Raw genomic sequence first — 22,096 nt, 5'->3', positions numbered from 1 at the left:
TGACCTGAGACTCTCTCACCTGGGAAATTCTATGCTTTAGGACCATCGGGAGACTGGAGTCCCAAAGACCCAGCATCCCAGAAAGTTCCCTCCATGTGAAGCCACAATAGGAGCGGGGCGCTGTCCAGCACGTGGGAGCTGACAGACCTTCCGCCTCCGCGGCTCTGATCACATTGCAGAGCACTGAAGTCAGCTCTAGACGCTGCATTTTAGGATGGACATTGACAAGGGAGAGCATATATGATCAGAGGACGACAACCAGCCAGGAACGGAAGCCACGGCCTTGGAGAATCAACGAAGGGCTGGAGGGATGTTGAGGCTGGACAAGAAGCTGAGCGGCGTGATTTTTGTCGCCTTCCTTTGAGAGGCTGTCGCCTAGGAGGGCTGAGGACCCCAGAGGGAGTGACCGTGAGCCACCAGAATAGGGGCAGCTGCAGGGCCAGGTCTGAGTTTGATACCAATAATAACATCATAGAAACGATCCGAAGAGGCCCAGGCGACCTCAGGAGGCCCTCGAGGGTCCTTCCAGAGCCCTTCCAGGACTTCTGCCAATGGCTCCAGAACAGAGCGAACGCCCCATTTCCCCGGCCCTTTAGCCCCCAACATCACACTCTCCAGACTTTGGTGGGGCGCTCCTTTTATTGCTCGGACGGCTTTCCCTCGATGGCCCATGGCCTCAGCCACCCGGGTTCCCAGCCCGGGGAGGGCGCGACTAGAGCTCGCAGTACAGAGCCCGGTGGAAGACCGTGCCAATAAGTAGCCTCCCTTCGAAAACCGAGGCCACGGTGCTGCCCTGCAGGACAGAGCCTTCTTCTACGTACACCTGGGTCACCGTGGGCTGGGAGGAGAGAATGTTCTGGATGCGGATCACCTGCGGCAGAGGGAAAAGGACGTCACAGCCTCTAGCCCCGGCTCAGCTGAGTCCCTTCCATTAGCCCTGCGAGCCCCTGGCCAGGCTCCTGATCGTGCGTGGCAGGCCCGAGGCTGAGCCCGGAAGAGCTGCCTGCTTCTCAGTAAAGCGTCCCGTAGCCTTACTCACGGTGGCTCTCAGGCTGCTGGCCTCATCCCCGCCCCAGCCCCAGACACCTAGAAGCAGGAACTCCGTGTCTCCCAGCCTCCCCGCTCCGGGCTGCAAACGGGACAGTGACCGCCTGACCGTGCCTGGACCAGCTCAGCAGCAAACCCAGACTTGCTGAGGAAGCTAGCACTCTCCTGGCTTCCTCTGCCACCTGGCACCTGTGACTTCTCGCTCTGTGCCTCAGTTTCTCCATGTGTAAAACAAGAGGATGGGCCGAGATGACCTCTCAGGCTCCCCAGATTGGGATGAACTCTGAACACTCCTCAGGCGGCAGTCCTTATGAAGAGGAGGGCAGACTAGGGCATCACTGACACACCTCCTAGCTTTTAGAGCCTGGGCCTCCTTTAGCAACGGTGTGGCTCTGCCAACCCTCAGATCTGCTATCCAGCTGGGTCCTAGCCAGAGCAAGTCCGAAGAAAGAGACAGGAGGGCGTTGAATAAGACGAGCTAGCCCTCGACCCTCGCCCCCACCCCCAGAACAGGCTACCACCAGAAACTGTCAGGATGGTTCACATGGGGCTTCCTGGGCTCCAGTTAGAACACTGAGATGTGGCGATGGGAAATGCTGAGAGAGTGGTTCTGTGTCACAGCCTCAATTTCCCCACTCCTAAAAGTGTGTGTGTGATGAGGGAGGAAGGGTGTCATGATAGCACCAACCTCATAGGCTTGTTCTAAAGCTCAAGCAAGGGAGAAAATAAGGATAAGTGTTTATTAAGCACCTACTGCATGCCAGGCACTGGTCCAAGTGCTTTATAGGTATGATCTCATTGGAGCCTCACAACAGACCTGGGGGGTTGATGCTGTTATTGTACCTATCTCACAGTTGAGGAAACTGAGTCAGACAAGGTAAAGTGATTTGCTCAGGATCACACAGCTAGAAAGTATGTGAGGCTAGATTTGAACTCTGGCCTTCCTCACTCCAAACCCAGCATTCTATTCACTGCCCCATCTAGCTGCCTTTAAATGGGATAAAGTCTCTGAAGGGTTTGGTCACACACTAACTATAAACTATCATTCTTAATAGTAACCAACAAGTCTAAAGAGAAAGGCCAGCTCTGCCTCAGGGCTGGTAAGAGGGAAAGTCCCACTCCTCTGCTTGGGAGGCCAGATTGACCCAGTCAGCCTTGATTGGGATCCCCCACAAAATCAGAGACATCTCAGGTCATAAGCAAAATGTAATAGCTGTTTTTTAAAAACACCTTTCCAGCTGAAATATCTTTTTAAAATAGAACTTCTGCTAAGTTAAGGGGCATGTTTTGCAGTGGAAACATTATAGGAGAGAAGAGAAAATGTCTAAATTTCTTCACAAAACTCACCTCTGATGGAGGTGGATTCTCTGGGTCATAGAAGAAAATTCTCATGCCATTGGGATGGCACCCAACCCACACGTCCCCTGTGGTAGGATCCACAGACAAGTTATCCACAAGGGTGTCAAAAGTAAGGGCCTTCCGACATTTCAAGAGAGAGACAGACAGACACACACACAGAGGATGAAGACACAACAAAACAAAGTTTAGAAGCAGCAGAGCTAGGGACCCAGGCTCATCTTCCCACCCATTTTCTCATCTTCCTGGTTCCAGAAGCACATTGCAGCTATAGAAGTCTGTTGGCATCCTCCATACTGCTTTTCTATTGTGGATAAATTTTCTGAGACTAAGAAAGTGAGGGGTGAAGGACCTGGGAGAAAACCTGGACCAACAGCTAGGCAATACTCCAGGCTTATCCTCTTCTGGAATGGAAAGAGGAGGTATGGAGAGGGGACAGGGATGGGGAAGAAGAGTGGCCCATTGGGTTAAATCACCTGAAAAAGCCAACCATGCCATGTTCTGAGGAATAAACCCCAAATGGAGGTGATTTGATGGCATGTGTGTGTGTGTTTCCTGGGCTAGCCTAAATACAGATGCCCATGTGCACAAGGAAGTGTCAGGGAGAACACCCTCCAGTATGGACCAGGAAGCTCTGACCCATGATGGGGCCACACACAGCTGCTTTTTCACAAAGGACACCCCATTTCCCAACCCAGTCCACCCCCCAGGCCAGAACTGCTATCCCTCCTGGCCTCTGCCTTTTGGGTTCCCTCCCTAGGTGCTTCCCTGGCTTCCTTCAAGGCTGCAGGAAGCCCTTCTTTCTCTCCCCATCCACTGGGAGCTGGTTATGTGCTATGGGTGTTGGTGTTGTATGTGTACCTCTGCCTGCTCAAGGGCAGGGCCATTTCACGTCTGTCTCAGTATCCCTGGCACCCAGCCCAGAGTTTGGCCCAAACTGGAGCCAGTGAGCTCAGCGTTTGTTTGCCGATTGGTGGATGGGTTGAGGAGGAGCATGGCAGACAGGACTCAGAGAAGAAGCCCCAGGCCTTTGACAAGACCAAGGCTCTGTCCAGTTGGTCTGCTTCAAACCCCAGCGAGATGAATGACATTACCCCTCCCCTATGTGTCCTCTGGCCCCACTTTCCAGCCTCTGGGGGAAGAAGTTGGCGCTTTCCGTTTTCTTCACTGTTGGGCTTGCTGATGTTCCAGCTGCGTGTGAACATGTGCCAGCTTCTGCCAGAAGCTGGGGCCTGACTGATTCTCAGATGATCATGGCTGCTTGCCATGGCTCCCCAGGAGCACCACACATTAAGGGAGAGCCAAGGTCTGAGAGAGCCCCAAATGGGCCCCTTGGCCACTTCCTCCACTGCTCCTGGTTCTGCCCAGTAAAACAGAACTATTGTCTGTCCTCCACATTCTGGCTTCTGTAAGGTGGTCATTACACTTCTCCTAAGCCTCCTGATCTCCAGGCTAACAGTGCTCAGTACCTCAGTCCCAGGCTGGTCATTGACTCAAGGGCCTCCACCCTGGTTGCCATCCTCTGGACATGCCCAAGATCATCCTCCTCCTCCCTAAAACGTGCCACCTCCAATGGAACATTGAGCTGCAGAAGAGGCCTGATGAGGATGGCAGGATGAGCCCCCCCCCCCCCCCCCCTCCCCCCCCACACACAGGGGCAGCCCTGGAGCTGCCTGCTTCTGGCACTGCCTGCTTCTTGCGCTGCCTCAGTCACATTCTGGTCAAATCCCACACTCAGAGCTGCAGGAGCTCTCCAAGGTGAAGGTGCTGACCTGCCTAGAAGCAGGGCGTTAGCTCTAGAAGGTCTGGCCCTGTGCAAAATCCATCCTAGCTTAGCGTAGCCCAAGATGACCAGAACTTCCTCCGTTGCCATCTCACACTGCTAACTTATTATAGCGAGCTTTAAATAAATGAAACATCCCAATTTCACCCCAGATTTCGGAAGAATTAAAGAAGATCCAGCAGGATCACATGTACTAAAATTCTTGGAGATGTCTCTGCAGCTGCTATGGGCCATGTGGTAGCTCAGTCCCAAAAGGAGTTGGCACTCAGGTGCGACACAGTAAGCCCTTGATCCTTGCCCTGGATCAGGACAATAGCAAGTACACATAGCACCATGGCAGTTCGAAAGGAGAGACAGCTTCTTACTCCCTCTACCCTGATGACTACCCCATGTGGAAGCAGCACTGCCCATCACTAACTAGGTTTATGGGGAGGGGTTGAGAGCTGGATCACACTTCCAGGAGGAGTGTGGCCTCAACTAACAGAGCTTGTTCCTGGCTTTGGCTTTCCTTTCCTGAGTCTTAGAGGTGACCTGGTGAGGTCAAGAGGTTCTGAGGCCCCGAGCCCATCAGAAGCAGGCGACGGCTCTCCATCAGAAGGTACAAGCCAAAGTTTGCTTGGACAGTGCAGGACCAAAGTGAAATGGGAAAGACGGCTTCCTACTCGAATGAGGTGAGACTGTAATAATGGTAATCATTAAGCCCATAATGTTACTTTGTCAATACCCATCAGGAGCTGTTTATATCTTTTGGCATTTCCATTGTGTGTAGGAAATAAATAGCTGTCTGATCCCTGGCTTCAGGTGTACACTGAGTTCTCTTTTACTCCCCTTTTGGGGAGACCCTTGGGATTAAGCACAACTGAAGCTATGAGTAAATCTTTCCCAGGCATTGGAGGGGGAATGGAAGAACCCAAGAGTGAGAAGAGGGGAGCTTAGCCCTTCTGATGGAGGTCTGGCCCCACCATGTACAGGGATCCAAAGCAGAGGAGACTCCTTAAAAAGGGGGAGAGGCCCCTGGAAGCCAGCAATGGTTATGATTGTGACATTTCTTAAAATTATACTTTAAAAATAGAGTAAGGGAGCAAATTCAGAGAGAAATGAAGTATTGATCAGTCTTCTCTGATCACACCTTCCTGTCTTTAGGGATTTCTTCCTCCATAGCTTGTTGACTCCCAGAGTGGGAAGCTGTGCAGTGGCGATTCATGTGAAAGTGGGAGCGACCCAAATGGTCGCCAGAGGTCTGCTTCTCCTGAGGGAATGAGCCCAAATGCTGGAGCTGTTTTCTGTACCTAGTCCTGGGCTCCTCAGCTTTGCTCCCCACTTTCTGGACTGTGCCACCATCATGCTGGAGCCGTTGTCTCAGCTCCTTACTCTGCATCTCCATATTCCCTTAGGACTGTCTCACCTTGGACCATTCACTTTCCATGGGACCTCCTCACCCTGGATCATCCCTTCACCATGCTGTCCCCCTTTTCCCATTGTTGAGTTCCTTCAGGGGCCTCCATTTGGGGGAAGGGCCCAGGCTAGCCAGGCTTTGTTCCCTTCCTCTCTGGACTCCTACACCAAGTTTAGTCATCAGTGGACTTCAATGTCTTCCAGGGAGGCAAACCCCTGACATGCTCCGTCCCAGAGATGTTTCCTGTCTTTGCTGCCTTGGTGGTAAAATGCATCTTACCTTCAGTGCCCTGAGGCTACCATCAGCAAGTTTTTCAAAGATGTGAATCTTATGACCCAGCAGTTCAGCCACATAAAGGTACCTTAAGAGAAGAAAGACTGACATTCAAAAGCCCCAGGTAAAAGAGATGTGAGTGAGGCAACAGTCTTTACAAAGCCAGGCCTTTCCTTCTGAAGAACAAGTCACCCCCTTGGTCACCTCCTAAGTGCCCTTCATTGAGAAAGGACTTGTTTCTTTCTAGAAAATGTGTTTGATCTCACTGCACTTCAGCCCAGTGATGCTTTTGGTATGACTGCTGCCAATGTCTTCACATTCTTGCCCACTCACCCACATTTCTGTTGCTGTTCTACCCTCCAGCCTGGACCACTAGGGACTGTGCTTGGAGAGAGGTGAGATGTTCATCCTCTCTGCCCCATCCCAACTTTCCACTTCTTGTCCTGAGACCTGTAATCCCATTCCTAACACTGCCAGCAGACTTTGTGCCCCATGGTTCCTCTGTCCAGAAGTCCCCTGCCCACTGCTCCCCTCTGGGGAGAGGAAGAACACTCGGGGGGGGGGCATGCCTAACTTCTTCATTTGTATGGGGTAACTGATGTAAAGTATTTTTCAATCCTTCACATGCTATATAAATATTAAAAATGATCACAGCTATTTGTCATTCAATGTCTGCTGCCAAAGTCACGAGGAGAATGAGCAACTGGTGATAACTCCGGAGTTTGGATCCCACTATGTGGTAGCCCATGCCACACCCTTCCTCTGCTTTCAGCCCGGTGGCATCTGGCATTAACCCCACCCAGGCCTGGGGAATTCCTCAGAAGAAATCTGAGGCTTGGAATTTGGCTGCCTTCTGTAAGAGATCACATACTTCCCATCAGGTGAAACGTTGATGCCATTGGCAAAGTCAAAGCCACTGGCGACCTCACGAACTTCGCTCGGGCTGTAGTAAACCACATTAGACCATTTCAAACCCAAGTACAGCTCCCAGGACCGGAGGTAGGGATCTGAGAAATAGTGGTCATTGGTGGCGTAGAAATGCTCCCGTCCCACGGCAATGATATCGTTCACACTGCATTGTAGACACAGGGACAGAACATTCCAGAATGAAAAGCACATTCATACTTGACCAGGAATGGGATTTTCCCTATAGTGAAAAACCAGACTTGAGGAGGTGTTTCCATCCTCGAGAAATCCCTGCTCTGATCCTTGGGGGTCAGAATGTGGGCCACATTTTCTAATGGATAATTATATCAGCATATTTGTAATCTCTATAGGCATTGTGAATATGGCATTGCTGATACAGCCCCTGAAACAGAACTATCCATAAGAGCAGCCTCTGGCCTGGCGGGAGACCGATGGGAGAGAAGGGTGGCCTCTTCACACCAGGATGACCCATGGGGGAGTTGCCTTCCTACCCCTGCTGAAAACCTGAATGTCACATCGCAGGCTTGACCTGGACCCTGGACCTTCCTAGGGGTCCCTTTTGGCAGAGCTGGGGCCAACTGCATCGGCAGCATTGGTCAGGAAGAGACAATGTGCTGTGAGGAGGGCTGGGGTTACACCTCATCTGGATGCTGCTCTCTCTGCTGCCCTGGTGGGTCCCCAACTGGCATAAAGGCTGTACCTGAAGGGAATTAGACTCAGATGATGAGATGGAGGGAGTGATGGGAGTGGGGATAGAGAATGGGCTGGCTCTCTTGAGCTTTGGGGAAGCTTAGCCAGAACAATCCAAAGGAGCAACAGGCAGGGTGTCATCCAAGAATGCCCTAGGAGAGACGCTGAGGGCCCTGGTCTCACAGAACTCTCGTGACTGTGGCAGGAACAGAAGCAGAGGATTTCTGGTAACATGGGAAAGGAGACTTCCTGGAGCTTGTCCCCATCCATTCCTCTGGCCCAAAGTAGACATTGTCTAGGAAGGCCATTCAGGAAGATAGCCCCCATGAGGTGCAAGGAGCAGGATTTGGGGGCAGTTCCAGGCTCAGGCCCAGGGAGGAGGGGTTGGGGGTATACCATGTCCCATTTGGCCATACTTGGGAAGCAGCTCATGTTGTATGGTTTTCAGGTACAAAAGGGATCTTTCTTCTTCTTGAAACTTAAACAGCTCCACAGTGGTCCTGAACTGTGGGTGGTTCACCACGAACACGTATATGGTGTCATCTGAGAGGAGGCACAGAAAGCCAGGCATTAACCCAACCCAGAAGCTGGTGGTTTTGGTCCTGCTTCCCTAAGGGCTCACTTCATGGGGGTCATTGGCTTCAGGAAGGAGAACATCTGGGCCTGATGCCCAGGAAGGGCCAAAGCAAGACTGGACTGTCTGTTCCTGGACATTCAAGGTCATATGGAAGAAGCAAGAAGCCTCCCCAGCAGGAGAACCAGCGTCTGCCCAGGAAGATGACCAAGCCCTCATGGGACTCTGTCCACCCCTGGGACCTCCATGCAGCAGCATGAAGAGATCTAGGGTTTGGGAAGGGTCATGGGGGTGGGGGAGTGGCCTCAGAGAGAATGTAAGACAGTGGGACCATCCCCCCCACAAGAGCCTGCACCTGCTTATGTGGAGTCTGCACTGAAGAGAACAGTAGGAGATGCTGGGGATGTGGAGGACATGTGTAGTGGACAGGGCTGCTTGAGGAGCAGAGGATTGTGCTGTGTGTGTGTGGCCAGGCCCGGATGGGGAACAGGCTGCTCTGAAAGACAGGCAAAGCAGTCAAGACTTGGCAAGGCAGGAAATGGGCAGCCATGGAAGGTTTTTGAGAAAGGGAAGTCCATGAGGACAGAGCCAGCTTCAGGGTGGATGGGATAGAGGGCAGAGTCATGACAACAACCGAGATGTCGATCTTCAAGGTCCTGAATGGGGCCTGTTGGGTGCCTCATCTCTTCTGAGCTTGACAGCAGTTCTATGGAGGGACAATCCGGGTATTCTGACCCCCATTTTGCAGACAAGGAAACTGAGTCTCAGAAATGTTAACAGTTGCCCATCACATAGCTAAGTGTGAGAGACAGGATTTGGACCCAGGTCCATTCTACATTCAGCCTTCCATTTGCTGGGTTACACTAAAGCCAGGGAGGTAACCAGAGAGTGGCAGCTTTAAAGACTGAAGGCCAAAGGGGCCTGGGGACCGACTGAAGATAAGGGAGCTAGCGAGCCAGACAACTGAGGCTTGGAGGTTGGGTTCCTGGGAGAAGACCAGTGCCATGGTGGGGAAGGAGGTGTCTTGTAGGGATGCGTGAGAAGACAAGACTGGCATTGCTAGCTTCCGAGTCACTTCCATGGAGGCAGCCTTGGAGGTGTGACTCTGGTGAAGCCATTCCTGGGTCAGTGGGAGAAAGGGAACATAGGGCCATGCTTCTAGTCACCAGCATGAGGTGGAAGAAGTAAAATGAGCTGACAGAGGCAGGAGATGATGAAGGAGGGTGAGCAGAGAGAGCTGATGGACAAGGGGCCCTCGATGGTCAAGGAGGATGTGGACAGGAGAGGTAACTGACTCAGGCCCCAAGAAGACCTCAGAAAGAACAGCTGCAGTCCAGTGTCAGGAAAGGAGCCCAGGGCACAGGGGCCCAAGAAGAATGAGTCGGGAGTCCAACTGAGGCATGGGTCAAAGGAGGGTTAAATGATAGCTTTTCCATCAACTCACAGCCTTTACTCTGGTTTCTTTTCAGTCTGGTTGTAGGATTGAAGCTCCCTTCTTTGGGAGAAGCTAGCCCTAACAGCTAAGGCAGACTAATAAAGATCATCTCTTAAATCTAGGTTACCTATAGATTTAGTGAACAGATAAATTGAGAAGACTACCATTTAGTAGCAGACATTTTGTCTTTGTAGGACCAGAATAATCAGTGTCCCTTTCCAGTCTTAGTGACTGAAAAGTCCCTTTTTCTCTTGAACAGGAGCTTAAGTCTAAGACGAGTAATGAAATCTTGGGCTGCTGGAAGATGGGGGAGGGGGGTGACCACACACTCCAAACCCCAAGTTCCTCTTTCTCAGTGAGCTTTCCAGTTACAAAAGACATCCCCTGTAGGCAAGGACTTCTGAGGGAATCTCACTTTGACAGCCAGATGTTGCCTGGGAGAAGCGAACCAGGCAAATGATCTCTCTTGTCCAATTGAATTATGTTCAAAACAAGCTTCCTGATTTTTAAATTCCTCTTTTCTGGTATAAAAAACAGCCTGTAAATCCCTCCTTTGTCACTAATTACTGAGGAATTAGTTGACCTGATTTAATGGTAACTTGCTAGCCTTACTATTAAATCACTTTCACTCAAAAGATAAGCCTCAAAAAATTTCTTATTTCAGATAATTAATTTTAACAGAAGGAAGTCTAGAGACCAGAAATTCAGAGGCAGTACTTCTTTGCCAGAAGGGATAGGGCTGGGTGGACAAATAGATGATAGGGAAGGTGGGGGAGGGTGTGGTCCCCTGGAGGGCGCCCCTGCTGATTGAGAGGACTGTTTCCCAGGGAGCTGAGCTCCAGCAGCCCATTTCTGAGCAGCTTCTAGGAGGAGATGGCCTTTTAGTCAGTCCATGCCCACACCAAGGGCCCAGGAGGTTCAAGTTGGCAGTGATCTCTGGGGTTAGCAAGTCCAAACTCCTGGACTTTTGTAGAAGAGCAAATGTGGCCCAGAAGGGTGGACATGATGGGCTCCAAGTCCCACAGCTATTAGGGCAGGGGTTCAAACCCAGCTCCGCTGATGCCAAACCTAGCTTCATTTTGACTAGAGCCCTGTATGGAAAGATGTCACAAACATTTGCACAATTAAAGTGTGACTTTCTGGACCTTGAAACATCCTTCTGAGATCTCATTAGGCAACATCTAGTTAATATGTAAGCTGTGCTCTAGCACACATCTCCATGTGTGTATGCATGGATGTATATATGTATGGGTGTGCATGTGTGCTCTGTCCTAGGACTGTGAAGGGAGTCTCTGGCCAGGGTCCTCATTCCTCAGGACTTCCTTTCTCCAAATAACCCTGGCATTTTACCTTCATCTGTGAACGTGCTGATCCCATGTGGATTAAGTGAAGCCATGTCCAGCCCGTCCCCACGGATTGGCAGCACTACAGGCTCAGGGAAATCTTCATTCAGGTCCATCAGAAGGATTTCTCCAGGCTTGTGTGGATCAAAGCTCTTTATGCCTGGATATTTCAACCCCTTAAAAAAAAAAACAGAGAGCAGGGCATGTGTATAAATGCACACAGGACCAGACTGCCCCTGCATCCAGGAACAGCTTCACAGGAAGTCCCCGAGCACAGCCTTTGTTTCTGGGGCCTTACAGCCACATTCACACCTGAACCTTTTGAGCACCTTGGGGCTGCTGATTCAATCCTGGACACATAAATATACCTTCCCTCCATCCTGTGCCTACCACACTGCTCTGCACACAGTATGTGCTTAATAAATGTGGACTGAACTCACTTCTCACCCTAGAAGACCACTGGGTCTCTCATGAAGATATCCAGAGATAACCATGCAAATGACACCCAAGACTCCAGATGAATCTGACTGGGAAAGCCCTGGGGTCCTCCAAACCAGTGGTATCAGTTCAGCCCAGAGCCCCTACCCTGAGCGGAGGGCTACTGTTTCTTCCTTGGACATGGCATTTCTTTACAATCAGGAATTTTTGGTTAGGAGGCTCTCAGAGAATTGCCTGGAGCCTCAGAAACCTGGTAGGTCACATAGCCAAGATGTGTCAGGACAAGGCTCGAATCCAGGCCTTCCTGCCTGAGGACAGCTCTCTATCCATTGTACTACACTGTCCCCAGCCCCGGGGACACAAAGGCAAAGGACACAAAAGCTGTCCTGGGGAGCTTCTACACTAATGGGAGTGAGTGTGGAGGGCGCACAAGTGAACATGAGAGAAGTCTGTGTGAGTGGGGGCAAAGGGATGAAAGGAAAATGGAGGAGAGAGAATGTCCTTTCAGCTCAGGGGATGTGTGTCAGGGCAGGCTTCCTGGAGGAGGGAGCACCTTGGCTAAGCCTTGAAGTAAGAGAAGACAGGAGCTTCTGAAGAGAAAGAGACTTGGGAGGGGACAGTTGGCCAAGAAGATACTTCCTGAGGCTGAGATTCAGCTCTCAAGCCCAAGGCTTGAAATACAAGGGATGTAGGGTGGAGAGCACCCAGCTGGGCTGCCAGGGGATCTTGAGAACCAACTCACAAGGACATTAAACTGAAAAGATGGAGCAGAGGACCCACGGAAAGGGCTCCTCCAGGCCAGATGCTAGAGCAAGAAGGCACAAGGTAGCTAAAGTAATACCAACACCCAAGAAAAAAGCAATTGTCACACACAAATGAACATTTAGCAAACATTTGTAGTAAACATGAATCCCTAAGGCAACCAGCAAGAGGCAAGCCGGTCTTCCCAGGCTCCTGAACCTGAGGCCTGATGGGAAAAGGTTTCCTGATGCAATGCCTTCGACTCTGGGGAGAGAGACCTGCCTGAAAAGAGCAGGGTAACAGCAGGGGGTGGAGCCATCAAGGAGCATCAAGGAAGTCTACTCAGGATCCAGAAGGGAGCCAGAAGCATTTGGGTAAAAACCACAGAGGGAGAAACAGAAATGATATTGTCATCAGAGTACACCACAGACCACTGGGACAGAAGGAAGGGATAGATGAGAAGTTCAGGAAACAGTTGTGGCATATGATTGTAGTGGAGTACTGTTGTGCTAAGAAATGACAAGCAGGCTGTTCTCAGAAAAACCTGGGAAGATTTATACACACTGATGCAGAGTGAAGTGAGCAGAACCAGGAGAACATTGCACACAGTAACAGCAATATTGTACCATGAAGAATTGTGAATGACTTGGCTTTTCTCAGCAATACAATGATCTAAGATAATCCCACAGGACCCATGATGAAAAAATGCTATCAGCCTCCCGAGAAAGAACTGATGGAGTCAAAGTACAGACTGAAAAATACTACTTCTCTCTCTCTGTCTCTCTGTCTCTGTCTCTGTCTGTCTGTCTGTCTGTCTCTCTCTCTCTCTCAGTTTTCTAATATAGAATGGACTAATATAGAAATGTTTTATATGATTGCACCTGTATAACCTATATCACATTGCTTACATTCTCAGGGAGGGAAAAAAAATTGGAACTCAAAATTTTTAAGAAAGAATATTAAAAGTGGTTTTTACCTGGGAAAACATAAAATTTTAATAAATAAAACAAAAAAGAAATACATATGGTTTTGTCAATCGAAATGGAATTGAAGAAGTTTCATTACCATCTGCTTTGCTACAGGATCACTGGACCTTTCCCTATGACTTGCAGCTGAAGCCTCTTGTATGTGACATCTCCCATTAGGACGTGAACTCCTGAAGAAAAAGGTGTCTCCTGCTTTTCTATTCACAGTACTTTAAATATGATAAGTGCTTAATAACTGGTTTTTTTCATAGAAAAAAAGGAAAGAAAAGCCAACAAGAAGTGACCACTGGAACCACAGAGACTCCACTTTCTTTAACTATATTGTGTCATGCCAACAGGGGGCATTATTTGCTACTAAGTGATTCTCTGCCCTTTTAAAGATTCCTGTTCACTGTATTTTAACAATGTTTTTTTCTAGGTAAAGGTAGCTTTCATTTCATCTTTAGTTCATGTCTTTGCTATAGAGATTGGGGATAGGGGATACAGATTAGCCAATGGGTATTTGACTACCCAGAACTCAATGGGATTGAGAAGCCAAATCTCAGCTGGGGATCAAAGACCCCTTCTAAATCTCATAAAGGTTCAGAACTTTCATGAATTTATTAAAAGTAGTTTCTTAAGCTTTTTGGGTTTACAAAGGAAAAAAAAGACACATGGAATCAAGTCCTGCCCTAGGTGAAAAAGCTTCATAAACTAATTTCTGTGGAGCCAATACTGGTGTTTCCCCCATGAAGCCTTTGGGCTTTTCCCATCATCAGTGCCAAAGGAGGGAGATGGGGCTAGAAGTGAGGTCTTGTGGAAAGGTCATGCCCTGAGCTGACCCAGGGTCTGCAAACAGGAACTCTAGAGGGAGTAGAATTCCCTCTACTCCCCAGAATGGAGAGGGAGCCCAGGTGCTGATTGCAGCTGAACAATGACAATCCTAGCCCTTTTCAGTGGCCACATTACCTTCCACAGTGATACCTGCTGACTCACAAATGATCGCTAGAATTCCAGGCATAATTCCATGGACAGAGAAGTCAGCCCAGGGGACAGGAAACACTCAAGAATAAAAATCTGGCCACAAAGGGAAATAATTACAACAATGCAGGACAGGGCCCCTGTTCACAAAGACAGTGGTGGGTGCATCACTGCGTCAGCCATTAAAAAAAAAACCAACCTGAGTTATTTTAAAAAACCATTATTAAGAGAAAGCAGGTAGTAAGGGGGAAGCAAGGAGAGTTGAGAGGAATGCCAAAGCACTTTGCCAAAGGTGCAGCTGTTTGCCATGGCAGCAGACGTGCTGAAACTCAGAGTGGGAACACTGAGGCACCCCCTTTTCCCCCTCTCCCCAGGGTCCTGAAGGTCTTTGACTGCTTAATTATGGCGTCATTGACCCTTACAGGTACAGCACTGGAAGGGACCTCAGCAGCCACACACAGCACCTCTGACCAATAATCATTTTCTTCTTGAACGCCTCCCAGGAGGGGGACACCAGCTCTTGAGACAGCCATCCTGCTTGGGGACAGCTCTCATGGCCTTCCCCTGCCCCCAGCTGTCTCCTCTTCCTCTGGATGAATCCCCTCTGGATCCATGACCTTGGCTTCCTCCTTGGCAGGTCAAGCTCTCTCCTCAATGGGCAGAGTCTCAAATTGGTCATTTAGCTCCAAACGTTCCACCCTCATCTTGAGATGCTCTTTCCTTCTGGGTCTCTGCTTGAAGCTCATCCCCCCATATGCTATCTATTGACAAGGACCATTGGTTTTACCCATAGGTGCCTTTCACTCCTCCAACGCTGCCCCCACCCTGGTACAGACTCTCATCCCCTCACGCCTAGATGGTTGCAGTATCTGCTGAGGGGTCTGCCTTCCCCAAGTCTCTCCCTGTTCCAGTCCATCCTCTATTCAGCCACCAAAATGCTTTTTTAAAAGTACAGCTCTGACCATGTCAACCCCTCCCCTCCATAAACTCGAATGTCTCCCTATGGCCTCCAGGATCAAATATCAAATCCTGTCATTCAAAGCCCTTTCTAACCTCCCCATCCCCCTTTCCAGTCTTCTTATACCTTACTTCCATGCTCTTCACACACAGTCCAGTGACCTTGGCTTCCTTGCTCTCCCATGTCCTCACTATGAACATTTTCTTTGGCTGTCTCTGATGCCAGAACCTCTCCCCCTTCTCATGTCTAGCTCCTGGCTTCCTGAGGCAAAGCCTTTCCCAGCTCCTCTTAACCTTACTGCCTTTTCTCTGCCCTGGTGTCTCCTCTCTGTATCTTGTTCAGACTCAGATGTTCTCAGGCTGTCTCTCCATCAGACTAGGAGCTTCTTGGGAGCAGGGACTGTCTTTTGTCTCTCTCTGCATCCCAAGTGTTTAGTGCAGTCCCTGGTACATAGTAGGAACTTGACCAATGTTTGTGTCCTGACATTCTCCTGAGGGGTGCACCCTGTGTGGAGGAAAGGCTTAGGTTGTGTCTTCAAGGTGGAGAAGAGACAGGCAGACATTCTAGGTGTGAGAGCAGCCTGAGCCATCTGCAGGAGGCAGGAGCTGGGGGTCTAGTTTTGTGAAGTATTAATCTCTTGTAGCTAGAACACAGAGTGAACAAAGGGAAAGAACAGGAGATAAACAAGGCAGCTTCACTGGAACCAGAGTCCAGGGGAAAGGGCTGAATGCCAAGGATGAAGAGCTCATTTTTTTCTCCTCAAGGCCATGGAGAGTGAAGGAGGTCTTTGGGTGGGGGTGGGGGGAGACATTAGCATTAGGGTTGGACCTGGGAGGTAGGAGCTGATGCCATCACTGGCCAATAGTCCAGGCAAGAGGGGGTGGAAGCCTCAAGGCACAGTGAATGGGGAGGAAGAGGAGGAGGAAAATTTGAGGGATTCTGTGGGCATGGAAGTCAGCAGCTCTCACAGTTGATTGGCTGTGGGGAGTGAGTGGATGGAAGCATAGTGGGTGTGGATCTGTGGGCTGCAAGGGTGGTGGGACCCTGGGCAGGAATGGGGGGGGGTCTGGAGTGGGATGGGCTGAGAGGAGAATGTGATGAGTTCTGTTTCAGGCATGCTGAGTTTAAGCTACTGGCAAGAAAACCCAGGATCCCTGTTCATATTACATGTTTATGTGGCCTCTCAAATCCTGATGACAACTGTAATCATGGACATGGATAGCTGATATATGTGCAGCCCTCCCAGCTATCACAACAATGGGCATTTGGGCCAGAGACTCAGGGAGGGCTCTGTAGGTAGGTGTCTGGGACTGTTCACAGATGGTGAAAGACAGGGGATGGAAGAGGGAGAGGAGGAAGCAACAGGAAGTAGGCTGTGTACCATGCCCTTCGGGCATCTTGGGAGAGATGATGGGCCCCAGCTCTTTCTTTCAGAGAGATTATGGTGAATGCTTCTGTTGCAGTGATGCTGGTATCTGGGAGAGTGAGGAGAAAGAGGTACCATGATGCTGAATGAGCCTGGTTTGGTGAGACAGCCCCCTTGGACCCACATGGGAAAGCGGCCTCGCTGCTGATCCCTGCTGGGCTGGCTTGGTGGACACTTCCTGTTCCCCTTCCCATTTCATCTTTGGTCCATCAGTTTTGCTATTGGGTTTCCCATGGACATGAAGATTCAATGTACCAAGAAGGGCTTTATTATTTAGGAGTGATAGAGACTGGAGGGGGGGAGGGGAGGGATGCCTTCGTGTGAAATAGAAAAAAATGGACCCTTCCAGGACCTAGTGTGAGACTGAAAATAAAGGAGTTGGCTGAGTCCAGTTCTGTCCAGTTCCCATCTGGTGTCAGCCCCCGACTCAGGTGCCCTTAATAAGCCCAGGCACGTTAATGCAGGAGAAAGATGTAAATGGGGGTGAGTAGGGAAGAAGAAGAGAGATCAGGAGTGGGAGAGGGAGGAGTCAGGGAGAGACTGAATGTAAGTGAGAGAGATGGAGTGATAGATCAATATTCTAAAGAAGACGGCACTGAACGGAATCATTTGTATATGTCAAGGGACTGAACTTTGCAAGGAGAAGGGCCACCCCAGCATATGAGACAAAGAAAAGAGGGAGAGACAGAGAGGGAGGGAGAGAGAAACAGAGACAGAATGAGAGAGAAAGAGACAGAGAGACAGAATGAGAGACAGAGAGGGAGAGAGACAGAGACAGAATGAGAGACAGAGAGTGAGGGATACAGAGACAGAATGAGAGAAAGAAAGAAAGAGAGACAGAATGAAAGACAGAGAGGGAGGGAGACAGAGACAGAATGAGAGCCAGAAAGAGAAAGAGAGACAGAATGAGAGACAGAGAGACAGAGACAGAAACAGAGAATGAGAGACAGAGATTTTCATCTAAACCCGCATCCTGTAGACAATATATCGAACATACGCCATTTTGGCAAAGCCCCAGAGCTAAGGATGGGATGGGGCACAACAGGGGACATGCCGTGGGAGTCTCTCCTGAGCTCCTCCACTCCTGGCACCCAGCCCTGTGCTACAGTTAGTCACCAGCACCTGTGACTGCCTCTGTGTGCCTGTGCCAGTGTGCCCAGAGCTCAGTGGACCCCCTGGGGTTCCCTGCCAGGCAGCGCTCGAGGGGAGAGACAGCACTCACACAGCTCAGGAAAGCCAGGCCCTGGGGGAGTATCTCCAGGTCCTCGGAACCAGTCTCTGCAAGAGAAGAGATTAGAGGTGGAATGTGGTTGGAATGTGAGGCGGGTGGTAAGAGCCTGAATGCCCCCGAGGATCTGAGTGGGGCAGCCCTGTCTCTATGGGACTAGAGGGTTCCAAATCCTGGGGCCCTTCGAGGGAAGTGGACAGGAGCTTCTCATGCCTGATTTCACTTTCCAGAAGGTCTGAGTTCAGTGACCCCCCAGAGTCGCAGAGTGGCAGGTGGCAGGAGGCTTCCCTCTGGCGCCATCATCCCTCCCAAGGCCATGGTTGGTCTAGTTGGGAGTAGATGTTTGACATCCCCTGATGACGCTGCCTTGGGGGCATTCTAGATGCCCATCTTCTCACTTCTTCTTTAGCTTTATCTCAGACCTGGGATTCTGTGAACTCCAGATCTCACTGAACGATCACACCAAAACTGAAAGATGGTTTTACGAGTCTCAAGAGAAATTCAGTTTTAAATTTAATGATTGAAATATGGCTAGTGTTGTTGACTAGACACACACATTCCCTCACTCCCTCACTATTAGGAGGCTGTGGGCCAAGCATTCTCTTTCTCCTTGAACTCCATAAGGTCTGTTCCTCTGTTCCCCAGCACACTGGCCTTGGGGGAGGTCCAGCCTCCTCACTCTCCCCGACCTCACACACTTTGTCCTCACCTGCCTTGCCTGTCCTTGTCTTTGCCCCACTATTCATCAAAGGCAGACCCCTTCGGTAGTTTTCACAAGATGCTGTTTTGTTTCCAAACAATGGGTCAAAGCCCAGATGTTCTCTGATGCCCTTGAATAACAGCTATGTGTGACTTGGTGAAGAGAGGCCTCCCTTCCTTGGCTCCCAAGCTTGTTCACAAGGTCCAGGCAGGGCTGCCCCTGGGAGTTCACTGACTTTGGGGGGCTCCTGGATGAGGACACTCCCTCCACCAAGGCAGTAAGCACCCTCCCTGTGGTCTCTCGTTGCCTTGGGCACTGAGAAGGGCCATGCAGTCAGTGGCTCAGAGGCAAGAGGACTTGAACCCAGGTATTCTGGCTTCATCACAAATGGCTTGGTTTGCTAATGCTATGCTCAGGCTTCCAGAGGAAAAAGGCTCCCAAGATCCCCACTCCAGCAGTTGAAACCCAGACCTTTCTGTCTGGGACAGGATCAGGTTCCAAGTCCAAAGTCCAAGTCCAAGTCCAAATTGCTGCAGAGCAAGCAGGGGCACACAGGGCCATCTCCACTGGACTGTTGAAGACAGGGATCTCTGTGAAGCTCCAGTGAGTGAGCTGTCTAAGCCTTACTCGGAGGAGATGAGGCCTGGGATGGAGTTTGCCTTGTTTCTTCCTGAAATGTGCTCCAGCTCCCAGAGGGCTGGACCCCCAAGTGGGCCAGAAGGGGCTACTTTACAGGGAGGGAGGTTGCCCAGACCTTGCCCAAAGATGGGGGAAAGTTAGTCAGGCCACTATCAGCATGGGCACCCCCCCCCCCCCCCCCCCCCCCCTGTACGCGATCACTTCTCTGCTAAATGACCAACTTCTTTCCAGATAACTGAAGCCTGTGTCTGGAAGGGCCAAAACCCACAGCAACTTCAGCCATTTGGATGGAACCCTTTCCAAGGTCACCATTGCCTCCTTTCAGAAATGGAGACTGTTGTTAAAGCCAAAGTCTTGGGGGCAGTTAGTGCCCTTTGTGATATGGGTACACAGATGCCCTGTGGAGCTCAGTGGCGGGTGGCTGGCGCTCCACCCAGACATGCTGAGTGACCTCAGTGGCCGCATGCTCATTGGCCTTGAGCTGCTGCCTTCATGGCTTTACCTGGCTTTACTCTTCACCTGCCTCAGTGCTTCCAGAATGCTGGACTCTTGGTGATCTCAGAATGGGCTCAGGTGTGCTCAGAAAGCAGCCAAGCAGAAGGCCAGATAAGTCAGGACTCTAAGCGAGGGACATGGGGCCTGAGTGGCCTTGGGTGTGCTTAGACCCCCCCTGTACTCACTTCAAAGCTCTGAGCTGCATCTCAGACAAGGAGGCCCAGGGAGGGTGTGAGTGTGTGTCCATGTGTGTGTGTGTGAATGTGTGTCTGTATGTCTGTGTGTGTCTGTGTTTGTATACATGTACGTACGCGCTCGCTGGCACATGTGCTCAGGACCTTTATTTCCAAATGCCCCCACCCTCTTTATTTTGCATCCCTTCCCTCCACCAGACTTAGAGGTCCTTGTATGCAGTAACCTGGAGCTTTGTGATTTTTGAACTCATTGAATCACCCAAGGGTTCAAAGTCATGTAAATAGGCCCACGGTTTGATTGTGAAATAGTTTGGCATTCATGGTTAAATATGGCCAAATTCTCAGCCTCAAAGGGCTCTGGGATTGTTTCCCTAGAAGCCAAATTCACAAGCAAATTGCAAAATGATGCCCCCACCCCCAAGGCTTGAGAGCATCCCAGAACATACCAATGCCTTTGATGAGACGGCAGTTAGGAAGTTGCAGGGACCTCACTTCTCGGGACGCATTGAGCCGGTTTCTGAGCAGGGATCAGAGAGAAAACAAACAGAAAAGCACATTGAATTGATGTCAACATGTGAAATCATGCCCTTTGTTTCCCTGCTTCAACCACTGCCCTGCCCAGCCTCATCGAGCCAGCAGCCGACCTTTGGCCCAGGCAGAGAAATCCTGACTCAGGGCAAAGAGTAAAGCCCCCTCCATATGGGGCCTTGTGGACCTCAAGAGGCCTCAGTGGCTAAGGGCAGGTGGCTGAAGAGAGGGGCCAGCTCCCAACCAGTTAGTCCATGGGTCCCCAGGCCATGGCAGTGGGTGAGGCACAGGAGATGGGGTGGGGGGGAGGGGCAAGAGTAATGTTCTGCTCTGTGGAGAGGGACACTGGTGAAATGGGAGAAGGGATTCAGAGAGCGGACAGGCTTGGGGACAGTGGGGAGGTGGTGTGACTGCTCTGGTTGAAAGGCTAGGCCAGGAGGTTCCATGAAGATGGTCCATATGTACAGGAGACAGTGTCAAAGTGTTGGGATAGGATTGTGTGATGTGACTCTAACCATTGCAGGAAACCAAGAAAGAGGCCCTCAAGGAAAGGTCCCCAGAAGAGGAGCCCGATGGCATCATCCAGGGGTAGAGCTGAGCTCCATGAGGGGCAGGAGGCTCAGCACCACAGCAAAGGCCTGAGGCTGGAAGGAGGTTGATGCCCTTGGGCAATGAAGAGGGGTTGGAGCTGACTGCAGGAGAGAGAGATGATTCTTGGTGGCAAGAGTCCTTGGAGAAGTAGGGCCAACCATCTCAGTTCTGGATGAGCTGGCCAGTCAGTGAGCCCTAGCCGGGTTTGGGCAGTTCCACTGGGAGAGAAGAACACTCAGACCCCCAAGAGCTAGACCGGGAGGGGCTGGACAGCTGGTCTGTTCCAATTCACTCATTTTATAGGGGAAGAAATGCAGGCTCCGAAAGGAAAAGGGCCTTGGCCATACCAGTCACAGTGGCAGCTGTGTCAGTGGGAGAAGGGTGGTGCTAGAAGAGGGATGTCTCATGGGGAAGGAGCAGGAGGCCAGGGAGAGAGGCCTTAAGACCAAGCCTATGATGGTGTCAGGCAGCTTAGAGAGGGGTGGGTTTGTGAGGCAGCAGGCAGCCAAAGGTAGAGCGGGTCAGCATCCAAGGTTGATTGGCAAGATGGTGCATTTCTAACAGTGAGCAGGAGACAGAAGAGGGAGGCACTGCCCTCCTCCCCTCAGATTGTCCTTCAGGGCCCTTCACTAGGTCTGCCACTGTCTTAGGAGCACAGCCATGCCAGTTCAAGCAGACACTGGCCATCTCCCTTGTATGAAGTAATGTGCTCTGTGCTGGGCATGTACAGATGCGAGAGAAAAGGGTGCCCATGCCCTCCATTCCGGAAGCTTCCTGTCTGACAAGGACTGGTGTTTTGTAGGCTTGACTGCTGGGACAGGGTAAGAATGTAAGTGCCCAGGAAAGGCCTGAGGGATATGAGCAATCAGGGAAGGCTTCAGAGAGGGGCTGAGCCTCAGAAGCCAGGGGAAGTTTGAGAGCCCCAGAACTGGGGGATCTGTCCCAGACACAACAGGGATGCAAATGCCTGGTTGAAGGATCGGGAGGGGTGAGATCATGGAATGGGGAGCATTTCCATCTGACTGGATGAGAGAATTCTCATTCTCAATCCGGTCTAGCTCTTTGGGGTCTGAGCGTTCTTCTCTCCCAATGGAACTGCCCAAACCCAGCTAGGGCTCACTGACTGGCCAGCTTATCCAGAACTGAGATGGTTGGCCCTACCTGCTCCTCCAAGAAATCCAGACAAGAAGTCTGGGAAGGGAGGTGCCAGCTCAGGGAGCTCATAGTTCATCCCAGAGGCAAGAGGGAGTCCTGAAAGTTTGTGGGCCAAATGGATTTGGAGACGAGTCAGAGAGGATGAGGGGCAGGTGACTGTAGCCAAAAGAGAGGGGGGAAGAGGAGAGACAGAGAGAGAGAGAGAGAGAGAGAGAGAGAGAGAGAGAGAGAGA

At 50.8% G+C, this 22,096-nt stretch overlaps 1 protein-coding gene across 1 annotated transcript in view; it reads right to left on the bottom strand.

Moving 5' to 3' along the window:
• Positions 1–105: 105 nt before the first annotated feature.
• Positions 106–22,096, bottom strand: part of LOC138166032 (serum paraoxonase/arylesterase 1-like) — a 24,965-nt gene continuing 2,974 nt past the window's right edge. Inside the window, exons 2-9 of the mRNA XM_069094487.1 lie at positions 20,036–20,106; positions 17,556–17,611; positions 10,832–11,000; positions 7,889–8,015; positions 6,727–6,927; positions 5,862–5,943; positions 2,395–2,523; positions 106–871 (exon numbers count right to left, since the gene is read on the bottom strand). Of these exons, the coding sequence (XP_068950588.1) occupies positions 713–871; positions 2,395–2,523; positions 5,862–5,943; positions 6,727–6,927; positions 7,889–8,015; positions 10,832–11,000; positions 17,556–17,611; positions 20,036–20,106 (994 nt within the window). The 3' untranslated portion in view covers positions 106–712. The remainder of the gene's footprint in view (positions 872–2,394; positions 2,524–5,861; positions 5,944–6,726; positions 6,928–7,888; positions 8,016–10,831; positions 11,001–17,555; positions 17,612–20,035; positions 20,107–22,096) is intronic.

This window comes from Petaurus breviceps, unplaced genomic scaffold (assembly GCF_028583685.1).
Source record: "Petaurus breviceps papuanus isolate PSGF00001 unplaced genomic scaffold, PetGlider_PUasm1.0 218, whole genome shotgun sequence".
Lineage (NCBI taxonomy): Eukaryota > Metazoa > Chordata > Mammalia > Diprotodontia > Petauridae > Petaurus > Petaurus breviceps.
This window is presented reverse-complemented; position numbering and strand designations above follow the sequence as displayed.